Raw genomic sequence first — 18793 nt, 5'->3', positions numbered from 1 at the left:
GCCTTGATATAGAAATGATGCAATAGTGAAACTCCTATACTTACACAAAAATATACTTTAATTTTCTCGGACGTATCATTTCTACATATATACATTCGTGCTTGAACTAACCACAAAGCATGTACTCACCAAAAAAAAAAAAAACACCTACAGTTGCCATCGGCCAAATATAACACTGAGTAAGACTTATGTTTATTTTGTTTCCCTATAAATATAATAATATCACTAGGCATGGTGTTTCACGTTTCCGCTGAAGTAATGGCACTGTGAACGTTGTAATTCCATATACAATGCATAATACTATACATTTCTGCGAAGCACGGCGCCTGTGTTTGCGCATTGGTGTTTCTGTTGTCGTGTAAAACCACAAGCGGGTTATTGCGGAACTGTTTCGAGGCTTCATTGTGCAATATATATAGGCATTGGTGCGATTCGATGATTTCAGTATGTTGTTTTGCCCGCAGTATGGCGGTAAAAGAAGCATGAATTAATGATCATGGGTCATCATCTGTGAGCGAAGGAACGTACAGCGCGTCAAATAATAAATCATTCACAACTCTTCAACCATCTATTCTCTTATAAAGATATAAATGGCCGAGACTGAAGACGCAGATTGCCATGTTAGTTACAATCACCTTAGAACTATTTTGTGGAACATGGTCCTCTTCCGTAAAATCTTAACTAGCGCAATACGATCTAACCCACATGATACAATTTTCTAACTTCACCAAAAATCCCATCAGCACCGCATGATATATTTAGCTAGACGACTCATTACTCTCACTTTGCAACCTTTTGTCGAAACAGTGCTGTCAATACCTTGGCTTCATTACCTTTCTTACCGTCTCTATCAATGCCCTTTTCAATACGCCACTATCTTTGGATACACTACATGTAATCTCTATGACATCTTGCTTTTTAGTTTCAAGACGCCATGGCATATCCGACACCTTTCGATCTTTCCATCATGTAATGTAGCCAACATTGATTACTTTAAATCGCAAAGCGTTGCCATAATCTGTCCTACCCCTGGCCTCCATCGTAAGCATATTATAACTTTGTCCGGATACCAAGTTTCTGTCACCGTTGTACACCTTTGGGAAGACGCTGATCTCCACCATTTGTTCATCGCACCTTGTCTAGGGATAAGTTGATCCTCACCATCTGCACATCACACCTAGTCTAGAAGTGAGGTGATCTCGATCACCTGTACATTCCACCTGGTCTGGGGATTAAGTGATCCTCAAAATTTTGCCAATCATGCATTGTCTAGCGATACAGTGATCTCCTAAATGTGTCAATCCCACCAGGTTTGGGAATAAAGTGATCCCCGTCATCTGTCCATCCCACCAGGTTTGAGAATAAAGTGATCCCATCATCTGTCCATCCAACCTAGTCTGGGCATAAAGTGATCCCCGTCATCTGTTCATCCCACCTGGTCCGGAAATAAAGTGATCCCCACCATCTGTCCACTCCATCCGATCTGAAGAGAAAAAGATTCCACAATCCGTACAACCCGCCTTGTCTGGAGATAAAACCAGCTCCATCATATGTCCATCCCACCTGATCTGGGGATTGTGATCCACAAAATCTGTCCATTGAATCTGAAATGAGGATAAATTGATGCCACCTGGTCTGAGGAAAACGACAATGTCCATCTTGCATCGTTTGGGAATTAAGTGATCTCCATCGTCTGACTATCCCACCTGACCTTGGGATTAAGTGATCTCCATCCTTTGCCCATCACACCCCACCTATGGATTAATAGATGTCTGTCTCCTGCCCATCCTGGGATAAAGTGATCCCACAATCTGTACATCGAACCTTGTCTAGGAACAAAGTGATCTCCATCATCTTTTCATCCAGTTTGCACTGGGGATGAAGTGCTCCCACAGTCTGTGCGTCCCACCTTGTCTTGATGCAAAGTGATCTCCATCTGGTTGCCAGTAGGCTTAGGGGATAAAGTAATCCCACAATTTGTACGTCTCACCTTTTCTGAGGACAAAGTGATATTAACACCTGATTTTCATCAGCCTTCTGTGGTCTGAGGTAATCTTGATCACATTTCTTCTCTGGCTTGTCGATAAGGTCACCATCATCAGCTCCATCATTTCTGCCTCTCAAAAAGTGATCTCCTCTACAAGGTCCCGGATAAGCCACATTCATACAAATGGGACAAGATATAGAGCCTTCGTCACCAGCCGTTTATCGCCGGACCCATCTGACTTGGAGCCACCTGATTATGTTTCAGTTCTGACATCTTTCTCACGGATAAGTAGTCTTTTGAGCCACTTTGTGATTCTACCTCAGAAATGTCAGACTTAGACAGCTGAAAGATAGAACACCTGGTTATACTGGATTGATGGACTTCAATATTTAATTTATTCATGTATTTGAATGAGAATCATGAGTATGAAGAAAAACTGAACACAGCTAGTGAAAGCCCATTGTTACATGTGAATGCCAACAAAAAACTAACACAATTATAGGAAATAACTAACAGATTTGGGATGTCAACGTCAAAGTCAAGGTAGTCAAGGTAACACACGGTGAGATAGTAAAGCACCAGCTTACTTATCTCAGCGAACTGCACATGTATATACTAGTTTTAAAATAGCATTGAGCGTATGGAGGTCTGTTAGCAACCTGCGCATGGTTGTGGGTTTCCCCGGGCTCTAGCCCGTTTTCTCCCAGTGAAATATTCTTGAATACGGCGTAAAACACCAATCAAATAAAAAAAATAAATAAAATAACATTATTTGTTTTCCTTTCCCCCCAAAAGACTTACCTGGACTGGTTTTTGCGACTTGACCCAGCTGAGCGTGGTCTGCAGTTGGACATGTTGTCTGTATTTGGAAGGACTGGAAACAGTTGCTATGGTTGTTCTGTATAAAGTCCGCGCATTGGTCTCTTCACTCTCTGCCAGCTCAGGATGCTTGGCCAGTTTGTACAAGGAATAGAACTAAGGATCAACAACAGATATATACGTTGTGAGAAATAATTCAGCATCTGAGTGGAAATGGTGTGAATATAAATTTGCTCAATACGAAATAACTTTCAGACAATTCAAACTGCACAAATCACTGTATTGCGTTGAACAGAATTCCTTATTTAAGCCAAATCCTATTGATACCTTGAGTGTGCATAGCAGACCAAACTGGTTTGCTCCTGAAAAACATTACCGATCTCCTAGAACGGATGCCTTTGTAAGATGCAGCAGAATTGGTCTCCAGTCTTGACGGTTCAAAGAACATAGACCTTATTTCGTGCCTCGTTTGATGTTAAGCCCTACACTAACTGCAAAACTGCCCTGAAAACTTCTGCATCCCTCACTAACATTATGTTCATTTCTTCACGTGACTGGTGTTTTACACTGCATACTCATGAAAAATTAGGACTACACGTCAGCAGTTCCTGTGTTCCTAGCTCTCCCATTGTAAGAGAACTTATAAAACTATGCTGCTAGAACCTGTCTGGGCCTGTGCTACACTGTGAAACGTGATGACTGGGAACGATGACAATGATAATCCATGACAATCAAGCTTTATACCGTGATAATTGACTTTCTGGTCAGTATTCACCTACATGAAAACTTCTGCTACCTTACCTTTGGTGCAAAGAACAGAACGAGTGTTAAAGTGATGCGTATCTGGATGTAGAGGAATGTCATGGCGTAGACGATGTCTGGTCCCTGTGGTATAGCGATGAACTGTCTGTAATGACAAAAAGTCACACATACTGTAATAATATTTTGGGTATTTCTGTATTTGCCTGTGGGTGGTTTTAGGTTTTCCACGAGATCTGTCTGGTTTCCTTCCACCATAATGCTGGCTACCGTCGTATTTTTTTCAGTAGGGCGTAAGGCAACAATTGAGTAAATAAATAAATAAATAAATTTATTTAAATAGAGATTAAATCAAATTTCAAACTTCTACCACCAACCAGTGCTGAAATATGGCGTAGTCAAGATTAATAGGGGTCGACATATATACTCCAACATAAATCCTGTCCCAGCGCCTCCATAACGCTAAAGTCATTAGTGGCTGTTCCCCACCTCCTTGTCTGGCTACCTCGCTGCCTCGCTACCTGGACTTTTCAAAGGTCGAGATAGCTACCTCCACCTGTCTAATACAGGGCGAGGCATCGAGGTAACGTGACGGGTGGTAGCGAAGGGTGGTAACCAGGTAACGAGTTAACAAAGTAGAGACCTATAGCGATGCGAGGCAGCGAGCCCTCGCTACCTTGTTACTTCGTTACCTCGTTAGGTCGCTTCGCTACCTCGTTAATTCTGTGCCCGCCTTGTATTAGAAAGGTTGAGGTAGCGAGATGTCCTCTATCGGCTTCCATACTTATTTTATATTTGATAATATTTCAGTTACATATAAGGCGGTCCGGTTTATAATGCGGTCCAGTTTATTTGGGCCTGAGCAACCTCTTCCTATAAGGTTGCAGCCTATTCAAGCGAACATTTCTCATATGCTTTTATATCGCTGACTACATAATTGTTCAGCAGATTTTCCATCGGTACCGCTTCTATTGGACACAAGTAAGATCAGTCCATGATTTATCCTTTTTATCGGTGCCTATTCCAGGCGAAAAAGCTAGAAGTTCAAATCTGAACCCGTATGATAGCCAAAACAGCGTACATACTGTAATCTCTACTCAACCAAGAAATTCATATGGTACTTACATGATGACAACCATGAAGGTCCCTAGTAATACAGCGTTATAGATCGTCCAGGAGATATATTTGCTCTCGTTAAACTGTGACGGGGCCTTTCTAACGGTAAAACTCAGATAAACTCCCCAAAGCAAGAAGATGACTTCACCTAAAAAGAATATTCAAAATATTACTTACAGCTGAAATTTCATTTTTTTTGACATTTTCAGGAAGCATTCAGAAATTAGAATGTAGCCACAAAAGGCTTAATTGTTGAATCTGCATCTGCGTAACTTGATATAACTTTTCAAAAGGCTGTGTGAATAACAACGTACTGGTAGCTATAATTTGTCCGTTTCACCAAATTTAAAAATACAATGAACAATTGTCAACACAAGAATTTGATTTCCGTGCGTAGCCTACTGGCTCCAGCTTTACACAGGCACGTATACTAGAGGCCTTGGCATCGACTATTGCGTGAGGGTGTTCCGGGTAACGCTTCCGCACTTACCTGCTTTCGCCGCTGATAACCACCAGTCATTTTTACAATAGACATATTTCAGTTTGCTCTCCGTAACTAGGATCTCAGAAACAGACGGACTGACGGTTGTCCAGGCTATAAGAAACATTACTGTTACTGCAACTACCGGTATCATCCACTGTAGCAAAACTTTGTCCGGTAAATGGACCCTTTTCGTTGTACCAAAGCGAAAAATTGTTGATATTCTGACAACAGAAAAACATTCAGATTTATTCTTTCAGCACAAAATGTATCAAGCTTATTGTAAAATTGATATATCAGTGATACAAAACAAAGCTTAACAACATGTTTCCCATAACCTCACTAACCCTGGGATAGCCTTAAGTATTGAAAACTTATTACTTTGTTAAAAGTCAGTTATAATTTAATGATTGCCTGTATAACACACCGGCTAAAAAGTTTTCGACTTGTTAATGTAAGAAGATTACGAGAGTTTTACATCTGGTTGATCAGAAAATGTTTTATGATATTATGTTTGAATCGAAAGGTATTCCGAGGTTAATCCCAGCCAACTGACCTTGAGTCTGTTTCTTAGAAATGTATCGAAAAGGTCTTAATCTTAAAGATAATGAATGTTTTAACGGAACATATGATAAGATACAATAAAATGAATCCATTTGTTTTAAAATAACATATCCATGGGCATTCTTCGAAATGTCAACATCTCTTCATAACTTAACAGTGACAGTGAAGTCAATATGCTGACGACACCCAAACAATTCTTGACGGATCAAAAGAGTCTTTAAAGAAAAATTTAGTAACATGAAATCACAGCGCAATGATTCGGGGCCCTCTCAATGCGGAGGCTGTGTATGTGTTCAAGTCCAGTTCATAGTGGCTTTCTCTCCGGTCGTATACGTCTGAAAGTCTTGCAGCAATCTGCGAATGGTCGTGAGTTTTCACCACGTTCTATCCGATTTTATGCTCACCATAATTCTGACCGTCGTCGATTAAGAGAAATATTCTTCAGTGCGGCGTAAAACATAAATCCAACAAATATAACTAAAACAATTCTTATGGCATTCACCAACAATCAAATAATGAAATCAAGCCATCGGACAATGTCAGTGGGTTTCCATGAGTGACTTCATATAGAGCAATACTGAAAGACTTCTTTGAGATCAAACTCTAAACAGTCAAATAATCTTAATTTATCCCGAAGGTACCCCTTGAGGAGGGCATGCATTCTTACATACCGCCATGTTTTCAACAGTAGGGCTCCATATGCCAAGGCGAAGCCGATGTAAGCAAACCAAGGAATGATCATACAGATGACGTCATTAGGCTCACCGAAGATAAGGAACATCTGAAAGCGCAAAGCCACTATTTCAAGAATCTAGCGGAAAATAGTTCATCCACAGAAGCCTACGTTTAGAGTGAATATGTTCCTAATTTTGGCTTTGAATTACTTCTGTACACTGATTTAAATCAGAGAGGTTGAAAGGGCAGAGTGGGTATCAAAAGCAATCAAGCGTCTTGACACTATATGATCAAAGTGATATCTGTACGCTGGGCTCATTAGAACCGCTGAAAGGTGGCAGAGTAATTTAACCGGCTAAGATACCAGGTATGTAATCGTCCATTTATATCTATGGTACGGCCAATCAAGGTTCCAATAAGACAAAATAATTCAGCTGTGTGAAACAGCATTTAATTATTTGCACCTTGGCAAGTCAGGTATAATGACAATTCTCGGGTGTGCACTAAATCTGTGCTCATTACCGTCTCGTTTGCTGATGCAGACGGGCCACGCGCGTCAAACAAGGGATATGGGCTACAATACTAAACAAGTTATCATTTACACCTAAGTGTGGCTGATTGCTTGAAACAGTTGTGCCTTTAGTCCATCAAAGAGAATGTATATCAAAAACAGATTCATGAAAAGACATCACGGCTGTACGTCGATTTGGCTGAATATAATTTCAATACGAAACAGATTAACCCCAGACTTGATAAATTACTGGGTAAAGTAATCCTGGCTGATTTAGAATGCAAACACTTGACTACTTTTCAATAAAACTAACTTGAATATTTTGAAAACAGAGCGATAATGTTCTTGTGTTGTATGAGTGGGTGAGTGCTTGGGGTTTAACGTCGTCATTAAGGAATCTTAGAGTGCATGTAATGTGCCTCCTTATCGCAGGACGGATTTCCACCACTCTTTTATCTAGTGCTGTCCCGCCCAAGCCATTATACTGATACGGGTCAACCAGTTGTTGCACTATCCCTTCATGCTGAACTCTAAGCGAGGAAGTTACAACTTCCTCTTTTATGGTCTTACAGGTGACTCGACCCAGGATTGACCCTGGATCTACCGCTCCCGAAGCGGACACTCCACCAGCTGTGCTTGTGTTGGAAAAATGAATTCAATATGTGGGTCTCTCTCGACCTTGGAACAGTTTAACTGTCTTCTTTTTTTTCAAACACGATAACAAAATCAATCCATCTCTTAGTTTACATTTACAAATAAATATACAAATGGTTGGCAACAACATACTGTAGGGTAAAATCTGTGATTGGTTAAGATCACCACTTGATAAATACGTATTCTTACCTGGCAACTCATCATGGCACAACCTAAAAGCGTAATTTGCAAAAATATTGGGCTTGCGGACTTGATCACCTGAAATCAGAAGGAAGTAATCTACACGCTATACAACATGTTTGCTGGGCGGGTGCTCAGAGCCTATTTACCTATCAAGGTGGACAACATTTCGTTACACTCTTAATTTTCCGATACCACACTTTTAAAATTAGCCATTTATTGTTTCATCTAATAGCCATTCTCCAAAGTTCATTTCCCATGCAAGTAGACCCACCTACTTCCTGCATCTTCCTGCAACATCTTTATACCGAGTGAGTGCTTAAGTGCTTGGGGTTTAACGTCGTATTCAACAATTTTTGAGTCATATGACGACGAAGGAATCATTAGGGTGCATGTACGTGTAATGTGCCTCCTTGTTGCAGGACGGATTTCCACCGCTCTTTTATTTAGTGCTGCTTCACTGAGAAGACTTACCGAAGGCAAGTAAGCCGCCCCGCCCGAGCCATTATGCTGATACGGGTCAACCAGTCGTTGCACTATCCCCTTCATGCTGAACGCCAAGCGAGGAAGTTACAACTTCCTCTTTTAAACCTTTATACCGAAGATATGCTGCTGTTTAAAAACCGACATCTCTGCGAAAAAGCACATTTTAACCTTTTTGTCACCAACACACATGACTGCTGTCTAACATTTCTATTTTTTAGGTCACACCCTTGGCCAACGGGGTAGGGCTAGACGTTTGAAGCATTCTCTCTAAGTTCTTTTCACCTTGCAGACAACACGCAGTGTCGCGAATTAATGGTGGCAGTGTGACTGCGGAAAATGCCTTTATACTGATAGACATAACGATGATGACATTTGGTGACAGTGTTGCAGCGGAAATTACTTTGGCGGGTGGGTTATTCACACTCCCCAATTACCATGATGTTTCCGGATGCATTGTCCAGCATAACGGCAACTGGTAATAGTTTATGTTTGCATCCGCTGATGTATTGGTCAGAATGGTTTCATTTTCTCTGAAGATTACAACGCATACAGAAGCTTCGTTTGCGTGATCGATTCACAGCTTTGATAAGCCTTTCTGGAAGGGAATGATTGCTTAACATCTCTAGTTTGAAATGCACGCCATTGGTGATAAGTAGAAATCATACTGCAGTTTTTAACTCAGACTTCTGTGAAGGGTAAATATATTTATCTTGCTATTTGTATTATTGTCTATTATATAAACGAAAATCACGAGCAAAGCGTGGTCTCTGGTTTTGACTTATTATATATTTAATCTATTCGTGGAACGTGATGTGCAGTTAATGTGTATAATTTAGTGATGATCACAGGAATGTATGAAAGGTAAAGGAGAGTGTTTCTTGCATATTTTGTTGTTCATTAATTCTGTGATGTAAACAGTAGAAATAAATAAACCACACGCATAGTAATGAATATAGGTATAGAATGGTATCTCGCACGTATACCATTGTTAATGTTAAACAAGAATTCTGAAACAGCTTAGCTGATGTGGGGTTTAAAATCATACTCCAGTCTCCCTCCGCCCAACCTCACCCCCACAAAATAAAAAAAACACAAGTGAAGGTAAAGTTAAACTAGGTTAATTGAAAACTGAATCTAACAATACCGCGGAGCGTGTGGATGTAAACCGATTCAGGAGTCTTTCTCCACGTGGCGACGGAATTCGGAGTCTTTTTAATTTTTTCCGTGCAACATTGTGATATATATATATGATCATTTGCCATGGACTTCGATTTGACCTTTTCTGCAATCTGACATCTAAGTAGGCCTACTAAGGGAGGAAATTCTGCATGTATGTGTATATCTGTGGGTCGGTTCCTCCACAAACCTTCATTCAATCGACTTCACACTGGCTGAATGCTGTGGACCCAAGGAGTATATTGTCGAGTATTCGAAAAAATGAGTTTGCTAGACAATGATAACCTCTCGCTTTTACACGCATATACCCCGCTTCTTAGGAATAAATACCCGCTGCGTTATCCCCAACGCCTATTGAACCAGCACACTGGGAAACTTACTCTTTCGTTCCTGTATTGGTGAGTGACAAATGAGATCAGGCCGATTGCGAGCATTAGAAGGACGGTCAATAGGAGCAGTGTGATGTGAACACCCATGCTGTACTCGATCATACAGGGTGTGTCATCCTCACACGTATCGCAGCCTCGCGCACATTTCAGACACTGGTACGCTTCTATGTTTCCCGTCACGTTGTTGTCATCGTAATAGGCTTCGATATCCGACCCATTAAAGGCTTTCGTAACCGCGTTTATAACTGGAAAGTAATACCCAGACTCACAAGAACACAAGTATGAGCCTCTTTTAAAGCCGTACCCTGCCAGGGCTCTGCACTACAAAGAAAGAAAGACTGACTTATTAGTAGGCCTAGTAAGTAAACATTAAACAACAACTTCCAACGTGCTACGTTTTGTTAGACTATAATGGTGATGAGCCGACATTGTGGTGAACCATGATTGTGTAAAGCTGCAGTATCTGTATATGTACTATACGGGATCACTTTACCAACGAAAGCTGTTATATGGCTGACCACACCACATGCAATGAGAAAGGACGCGTTGCTATCCATAAACTGACTGTATGTCATATACCGAAATCTAAACGCCACTTAAAGACGATTTACCAAAATAACCTGGACGACTTAACACAGCCCACAATATATATTTCAATTGTTTGACAGCGTCGCTGGAGATGGTGGAATTTAATATTCAATGACCATTGGCCTGTATCACAAAACATAGAGTGTACCATGCAGTGGGTGTTACATTCAATGCCATTTTAAGATTTTAATTGCTTTTGTTTTCTTGACTGTTTTCAGACGTGCCCGTCGTTTTCCACAGTCAAAGTCTTCTGGAAGATCACTTGTGTTCCACCAATATCGTGTGAATCTTATAATATGTGGAAATGTTGGTGAGTAACTTGTCAAACATTAGTAGTGTCCACCGCGCATTTCCTCCATCCACGAAATTGACCGAGTATGACGTTAAACAGCAGGAAATAAATAACATATAATACTTCAACGCCGTCCCATATATATAAGTCACAAATTCTTAGGTACGCGATTACATACCAGTCAAATAAATGAAAAGAAATTATCGAGTACTAATTACATAATTCACGAGTATTAATTGGAACTTCTATCATTATCTATCACTCTGACTTTTGCATCTCTTTTGCATTTAGCTTACATAATTTTACGCACATGTCTCTTGGTATAGAAAAGGGCGTTAATATAGGTTGTTTTGAACATCCTTTCCGTTGTCCATTGTATTCAGCTGTGCAAATTAATGCTCGTATTAGTAGTCATGAAAACCAAGTAGCTTTCAAATAGCGGTATATGAGATGGTTACCTGTGTGGTAGGCTGACAGCTGTGGGTACCCCGGAACACGTCAAGAGACCCATGGGAGGGCAGTTCCTTGTCTTCTGTCGGGTCACACTGATTCACGTCTATGTTTGTCAGTTCTATGTCTATAGTCGCGACTCCTCTGAAGATAACACAACGTGCACCAATGTCAGAAAATACTTCTCTGACTAAACATTTCATTCAATACTGGGCGAAATGACATTTATTCTTTAATTACACATATGTGCAAAAGAACTGTACATATATCCAATTCTTTGGCACATGTTTACAGCTATTTATCAGATATATGTCCAAAAGTTTCGGTTTATTTGTACATATGTAGAAGTCAATTGTACATATTTATAAAGCATTATTTGCACACAGTACATTTGCACTGCGTATGCTGCACATTTTCTCACATATACAGGAGGCCTCCGTGGCCGACCCACGATCCTCTCACCAATGCGGTCGCTGTGAGTTCGAGTCCATCTCATGCTGGTTTCCTACGTGGGAAGATCTTACAACAACCTGCGGATGGCCGTGAGTTTCCCCCAGACTCTGCCAGGTTTCCTCCCACCGTAACGCTGGCCGCCGTTGCATAAGTGAAATATTCTTGAGAACGGTGTAAAACACCTATCAAATAAACACCGGTTGTTAGTATTATTCGTATGTGTAATAAGGGTTGAATTGTTTAACCCCGTGTCAGCTAGTATTACACTGATTAAATGTCTCAGGCATTACATGTAGAAATGTTCTATTTGGTAAGATGTAGTTTCACCCACTTTGAGTGTGGTATAACTCGTTGAAGCTATTAGCTGCTAAACCACGCTGTATAACCATTTTGGTATGGCATACATGTGGTAGGTGATGAATAGAATTCATCCAACTATTATGCTGCACTAATTCTGCCGTGGTTGTTTAATTGCACATTCGTATACTTGTTATAGAGCTAATGACAATGAAATAACAACAGTATTGCAAGTCTACGGTACTACATGAAGTCTTTGTTTCTGTCACCAAGGACGCTACTGTGTGTAATAAAATGTACCTCTGGCTAACCGTCTCTGTAGGGTAAATACAGCTGCATAAAACGAATTTTACAAGTGTTTGTAAATTCCTTCCTTAAGTTAGTGGCCAGACCATACACGCGCACCCCATTATGGGAGACACTGTTAATTTCTATCTCCTCTCTAAAATAAAGAATCTGAAGGAAATCATTCAGTTACTATTCATGTAGCTTCGATGTAGCTTTCAAAATCGTTCTCAAGCAAGTAACATTATTCAACTTCACAAGGCTTACACTCAGATATGCCTATCTCGACCAGTTAGGCCTTTCCCCTTTTCTAAGTAACTTGGATAGTCGTGGTGAGGTAATAACGCAATTAAAATTGAAATCCATTCAGGAGAACTAATCAGTTTATATAGCCACCGCACATCCATCAATTTGCTTTTTGAGAGCAGTTGTTATTGTGGCTTCCATAAGCTGCGTCGTATTATCTATATTGTCCATAAACAGTTATTTGCATGTTTATTTACTTAATCAGCATAGTTCGCATTCTACTATTTGTAAAATCTTCACTATCATGTCTTTATATAATATTATATTATATTATAATATGTTATGTTATGTTATGTTATGTTATGTTATATTATATTATATTATATTATATTATATTATATTATATTATATCATATCATATCATATCATATCATATCATATCATATCATATCATATCATATCATATCATATCATATTACACAAACCTACGTTTCTATTAATCAAATTCGTCAGGGTATGGTGACTTACGGTGAAAATTATGATGCAGAGTTTAACGTGTTAACAATAAAGCAACACTTCCAACGGCCAAAGTAAAGAATCAGTATAATACGTATCACTGAGTAATTTCTGCAGTACATATACATATTGAATTTGCAGTACTGTCATTTGCGTTAAACAGCGCTTTGTTTCCTAGTGCAGTTACTGACGCATACCTGAACCTTATTTCCGGATGTCCAGACGTGTTCAGTATGCCGATAATGGGTGCCGAGTACGTGACCATCCAAATGTCGCCTCCGCCGCAGTCAAAGTATGGGTAAGTCCATCGTCCGTCCTGGACACGCGCCATCGACTCTGGAGTAGAAACAATCCTGTTTCTGTGTAAAGACACAAGGTAGTAGATATAACGCAGAGCCAATGTAACAGTCAAAGTATGGACACGCATCATCGACTCTGGGACAGACACATTCATTTTGCCGTTTCAAGACACAAGGTAGTAGATATAATGAAGAGCACATGTAACAATCAAAGTATGTATACGCCTCATCGACTCGGGACAGACACACTCGCGTTGCTGTGTAGAGACACAAGGTAGTAGAAATAATGAAGAGCACATGCAAGAGTAAAAGTATGGAACGTCTCGGAAATCTCGTTCCTGTGAAGACACAGCAAAGAAAATTTATTTTATTATTACGGAAACGTATGGCCGACTTGTGTAGCATGATCACACACGAAAGAAGATAAGAGAAAGATCAGCACTGACACAAAGGGCTCACATTTTGCAATCAGTCCGAAAGTGACGCATGTATCCCAATGTTTATACGTTGTCCAGGTTATACTGTATGGTGTGGTGCTGATGAAAATGTTTACGCAAACTGAATCTGTGATCAGTAGCGAGGTTATCAAAACTATAAACTATCCCTAATGCAAAGGGTCCTTGACAGAAAACATGAAAAATGACGAACAGGAAACCAAATACATCAAACATAACTTCCACGTACGTCTTAGAAAGACGACAGACCCTTCGATCACTTTGCTGTGCCGTGCCACAGGTAGCTGCTTAACCTTTTGCTTTCACTTGCTTCATCCATATCTTATGTAAATCGTATATGCCTAGGAAAGTATCATCTATCGAAGACATTTTGTCGTTCTAAGTAACGGATTACAACGGACATACGACTGAGTATCAATGTACACTTCCTGGGTCTGAATGGCTGCCTCAAGAAAGACACGTTAATAAGATAATTCCCTCTGATATGGCTGTATAGACAGTTATAGATAATTCATGTTTGGAATGTCAAAGCACGGAAGTCAGCTAGCTTTGCGAATTTCAGCACCGCCCTTTGCTTTGCCTTGTTCTCCGCGTAGCCCGCTGAGAGATAGCGGATAGCCCTCTGAGGCAACACTTCATGCCGTGAGTGATTTTGGCTCGGGTTTATTTTGACAGTTGGTTACGAAATAACCTTGGATGATGATCAGTTGGAGCAAATATCGAAAGACACTGTTCGTTTCTAATAACCTAGTTAGATTCATACTATATACCCTTGCAGACATATCCCCAAACTATAGAAAAAAATCCCCATTCTGTTCGATTCCATCGGAACGGGAGATAGAGAAATGTATCATCGTTTACTGAGCACATAGTAAGCTCGATAGTTTTCTTGTCCCATGGAAAGCGGGTCCCGGCCAATTCGTTAATATCAAAGACTACATCATGGAGAGTAAAACCAGAGAGAAGTCATTAGGATCATTAACACGCTGGAGGTATAATTCACTCTAATTTGTCTCTAAACAAAAGAAGAGTAATAAGTTAACATACCCCAAATCCACGACATCTCGCAAGACGGTAATATTTGAGTAGTCTCTGTGTTTAATGGCAGCATACCACTCGACATCGGGTTCCAAGTAGTTATAACCTAATGCCAGATCGAATGCCATGGCCGTGGATCCTTCCATGTAGGCATAAGGACAGAAGATTCTGTAGTCTGAGAAAACATATTCCTCAAAGGCAATAGCCGAGCCGAAGACGAGGGCGTCACCCTGAATGTTATTGCGCACCACCGAAAAAAGGTATGTCTCGTCCACCTCAGCTAGTTTGCCGTCGTTTTCTTGGATCATCTTTGAGAGAAGATTGGCAGTTTTGACTGCTATCCGGGCATAACTCTCCCAACGCGTGTGGTCAAACTGAAGTTTCAGTATGTTGTCTGTTCCTCCAGTACAGTTCCCCTTCTTCACATCGTTCACGTAATTGATGGCAGTTTTGGCGTCCAAAAGGCGCTCTGAAAGAGGGTACACATCATACACATGATACCGAGCTGTAAGCTAAACTATCAAACTAAACATGACATTTAAGGCTTTAATAACTACAATATCCCGATACAATTCCATACTCCTCACAACGTAAGTTTTAAACTGTCCAGGTTTATTCATTTATTCATTTATTTGATTAGAGATTTACGTCATACTCGAGAACATTTAACATATACGACGACAGCGGCAAGCCGGTGAGTGGAAACCGGAAAGAGCGCAGGAGAAACCCACGATCACGATTTCCACGCCTGCACTTTTCTGACTTACTTCCATACTCCTCACGCCGACGGCGCTAACCGCATTAATGGTGAATGTTTTGGGGGGATTTGGTATATAGACAGAATATCTTCCTTGCATCAATAAAAACTGACGGCTTATTTTCTTTACATGTTATCCCTGCCTATTTATGAAGTATGCATTAACGTGTTACATATTCTACTGGAGAATAGTGTACGTTGTTGTTCGGTAGATAGGCCTTACCATGAAGTGCTATGAACATTGGTTTACGGCTGGCAAAAAAAATACTTTTAGACTGACACAGAACGAGATGCCTATAGAAAATGCTTATAGATCTATACAGAAAAAATGCTTGTGGATTTATACATAAAAAATGGTTATAGATTTATAGGCCTACTGCTCTTTCCAGAGACACACTATTTCCTGGTTGCTCAATAATAATAAAAAATAATGTAAAATGTATTTTTTTTTTAGAATGCTCATTCTTCCACCAATTCCAGGCTCACATTTGATGGCGCAAGAATGAAGGCTAATGCCACTGTCTCCAACCTCAAAAGTCACCCATACCTGTGACATGAGCAGAATGGATTGATATGAGTAAGAACATTATACATAATGAATGACGGCATTGGCTTCGATCGAAGTACAGGACATCTGACATATAATGGACCTTGTTGATTATACCTATATCTCATGGCAAAGTGCTTGGCCTTGGTTAGTAATTTCAAAATTAAAGGCACTGATTCTTTCTCTCTCTCCGTAAGGAAAAAAAAACAGTACAGCAAGGGTGGGATCAAATATGTGTAGAAGTTAAATCATGCAGTTTAGAACAATGGGGGCATGTCAAACACCCAGCAGCAGGACCTTGGCGTTACAATAGAAACTGATACCTTGTAACCGCGTAGACGTTATTACGCTATAATCCATTCTTGACGTAACAATGGTTCCAGGTCCTGCTTCACACTAGCGCCACCTCACGAGAGTAAAAAAACTATTAAGATGATAGATTTTCCCTAGAGAACAATGATCACACATTTTATAATATTACATAATGAACGGCTTACAGCACAGGAGACGTTGTGTTGAGAAAATAGGATTTCATTCAAATACAAAGTCTTCAAACGACCATAACATTTCAAACGGAGAAAAAGCAATTCACGGTTTGGAAACAAGAATACGTGTACACCTCTTGTCCGTATACTTAACATACATTCCAAGTATAAGCAATCACGTTTTGTGTAAACAATGGTTTGCAAGGGTATTTCCCCTGTTTTTATTGCCGTTTGTGTTTGTGAACCTAGCCCATAGTATCACTATGTCTTATAGAAATTCTTTCCGGTTCACACAGGTCTGGATGTGAACATATAGTCCATATGGTATGTCTCTCTATATCTGAAGAATATAAGCCACAAAAGTTTTAGAGATTTTGCACCTATTCATAGTATGAGTGGACATATTAACAGGATCTTGGTCCTAGATCAACAAAGACGTCTTATGTGAGACATTCATATGATCTTACGGGTAAAGAGTGAGGAAGGTTGTAGCAGAAAAGTATGATTTTTGAGAATTTATGGGCGATAAGTGTTTTTTTTTTATTTCGTCAGTAGTTTGTCGGTGCATGAATGCAAAATGCTTCAATACATTTCAAAACTAAATTTCATCACATTCTCCAAAAACCAGTACCCCAAACATGAAGAGTAGAATGTTAGCGCTTGACTTAAAATTTAACCCTTTCACATGAATGGAAATACCTATACATTCTCGGAATTCACATTAGGCTCATGTATAAACATTCTCACCTCCATGTGTTGACATTATTTTCTTCTGTTTCTTGGAATTATTGATGTAAAATAGTCAGTATTAAGAAAATGCGATATACTCTTTGAACCAAACCTTGAACTACGAGATGAAGCCAACTGTTTACAAAAACACGCGAACGAATTTGAAGGCAGCCGTAGTTGAAAGCAAGTTGGAAAAATCCATTATTGAGTCCCTAATTGAGGACGGTGTAAGTGAAGGTAAATGAGATGCAGACATGTAACGGAGCCCACCTTTACGGCGTGGTGAATTGGCCTACTCCTGCTGTGGTTAGATATCAAGCGCTGTGCTAATAACTACCCATATCACTTCACTGCACTGTTCTGTCCGTTTCTAGGTCATCACCAATTACAACCGTTATGTTGAATCTCGTATCCTACTGTCCAGAAGAGTCAACAGTATTTTGATGTGTTTAATGAACATAAAGTCTGCCTGTAAAACTATATATACATAGAAAAAATGATATATGACACAGTTATCACCGAAAAATGTGTAAAAAATTCTATAAAGTTTTGAAAGCCGAGAAAATGAAGTTCAGCATTGGAGGTATGGCACTGATGGACAAGCCCCTCCGAGTCGCCATGCAGTAGAAGCCCTTGTGAAACTGGCCAATCACTAGCGCTGAAAGCGTCACGTGAAAAAACTGTTAGCTCTCGATTGTCAATGTGGTTTCTGTGGTAGTGGATAGACAAATATTGGTGCAATAAATTGGATTTTGCGTCTAGTGTAAGTGTTAAACTGATGCATTTTGGACCACACATTTATGAGCAAGGAACTGAGACGGCTCCCTGTGACACAATGCGTACATGTTGGGCATGATACTGCGGTAATTTGTCAGGATGGGCTTGCAAGATAACCGCCTTGGCAGAGTCATTGCTTGAAGAAAAATATCGTGAATTTGCATTATTTTTCCTTAGCAATGTCACATTTATTACGAAAATGTCTTCCCAAAATCTGAATGAAAGAATGTGTTGCTCCTTGGTTTGTGACTCCACTCCAGATAGCTATTACTTGGCAAAATGGTGTCACCAAATGTCGCCACGGCTGCTATTTATTTTGTGAATAAGCGGTGCAGAATTTTTTTAATATTTTAGAACATTTCTGGAATACTATTTTATTAATTAATTCAGCTTTAGTGGCTTTAGTACTAAATCAAAGTCGTGCCCAGATCATTTTAAAAAAAAAGAAAAACCGTCCGCATAATTAATTTAGTAACAAAAAAATAATAACTGAACCAGTCTGCAGCTTCACGGATTCCAAGCAGTCTGCACGAATGCTTTTTCTGCTCCTGCTTCCGAATGTCATTTTTGCGACAAGACAATGTTTGTAACAGTCGTTCAGCAACACAACAATGCTGATTTATAGTAAGACACACAGTCAGCTTTGGGAGGTCACGCACAGTTAACTTGGCAGTTCAAAAGTATATAATTGTCCAAATACCCTCTACGTCTAGGTTGAATGAATGGGCTTAAAACAATTAATCATTAAATAATGATTCCTAATCACTCCTCGTGTCAGTTGT

General features: G+C 39.9%; 1 protein-coding gene across 1 annotated transcript in view; it reads right to left on the bottom strand.

The window, feature by feature from the left end:
- Positions 1–2194: 2194 nt before the first annotated feature.
- LOC135467350 (probable G-protein coupled receptor CG31760) overlaps positions 2195–18793 on the bottom strand; it is a 34609-nt gene continuing 18010 nt past the window's right edge. Inside the window, exons 2-12 of the mRNA XM_064745121.1 lie at positions 14726–15185; positions 13122–13283; positions 11136–11271; positions 9789–10118; positions 7756–7824; positions 6398–6507; positions 5172–5386; positions 4691–4829; positions 3608–3713; positions 2789–2962; positions 2195–2329 (exon numbers count right to left, since the gene is read on the bottom strand). Of these exons, the coding sequence (XP_064601191.1) occupies positions 2195–2329; positions 2789–2962; positions 3608–3713; positions 4691–4829; positions 5172–5386; positions 6398–6507; positions 7756–7824; positions 9789–10118; positions 11136–11271; positions 13122–13283; positions 14726–15185 (2036 nt within the window). The remainder of the gene's footprint in view (positions 2330–2788; positions 2963–3607; positions 3714–4690; positions 4830–5171; positions 5387–6397; positions 6508–7755; positions 7825–9788; positions 10119–11135; positions 11272–13121; positions 13284–14725; positions 15186–18793) is intronic.

This window comes from Liolophura sinensis, chromosome 6 (assembly GCF_032854445.1).
Source record: "Liolophura sinensis isolate JHLJ2023 chromosome 6, CUHK_Ljap_v2, whole genome shotgun sequence".
Lineage (NCBI taxonomy): Eukaryota > Metazoa > Mollusca > Polyplacophora > Chitonida > Chitonidae > Liolophura > Liolophura sinensis.
This window is presented reverse-complemented; position numbering and strand designations above follow the sequence as displayed.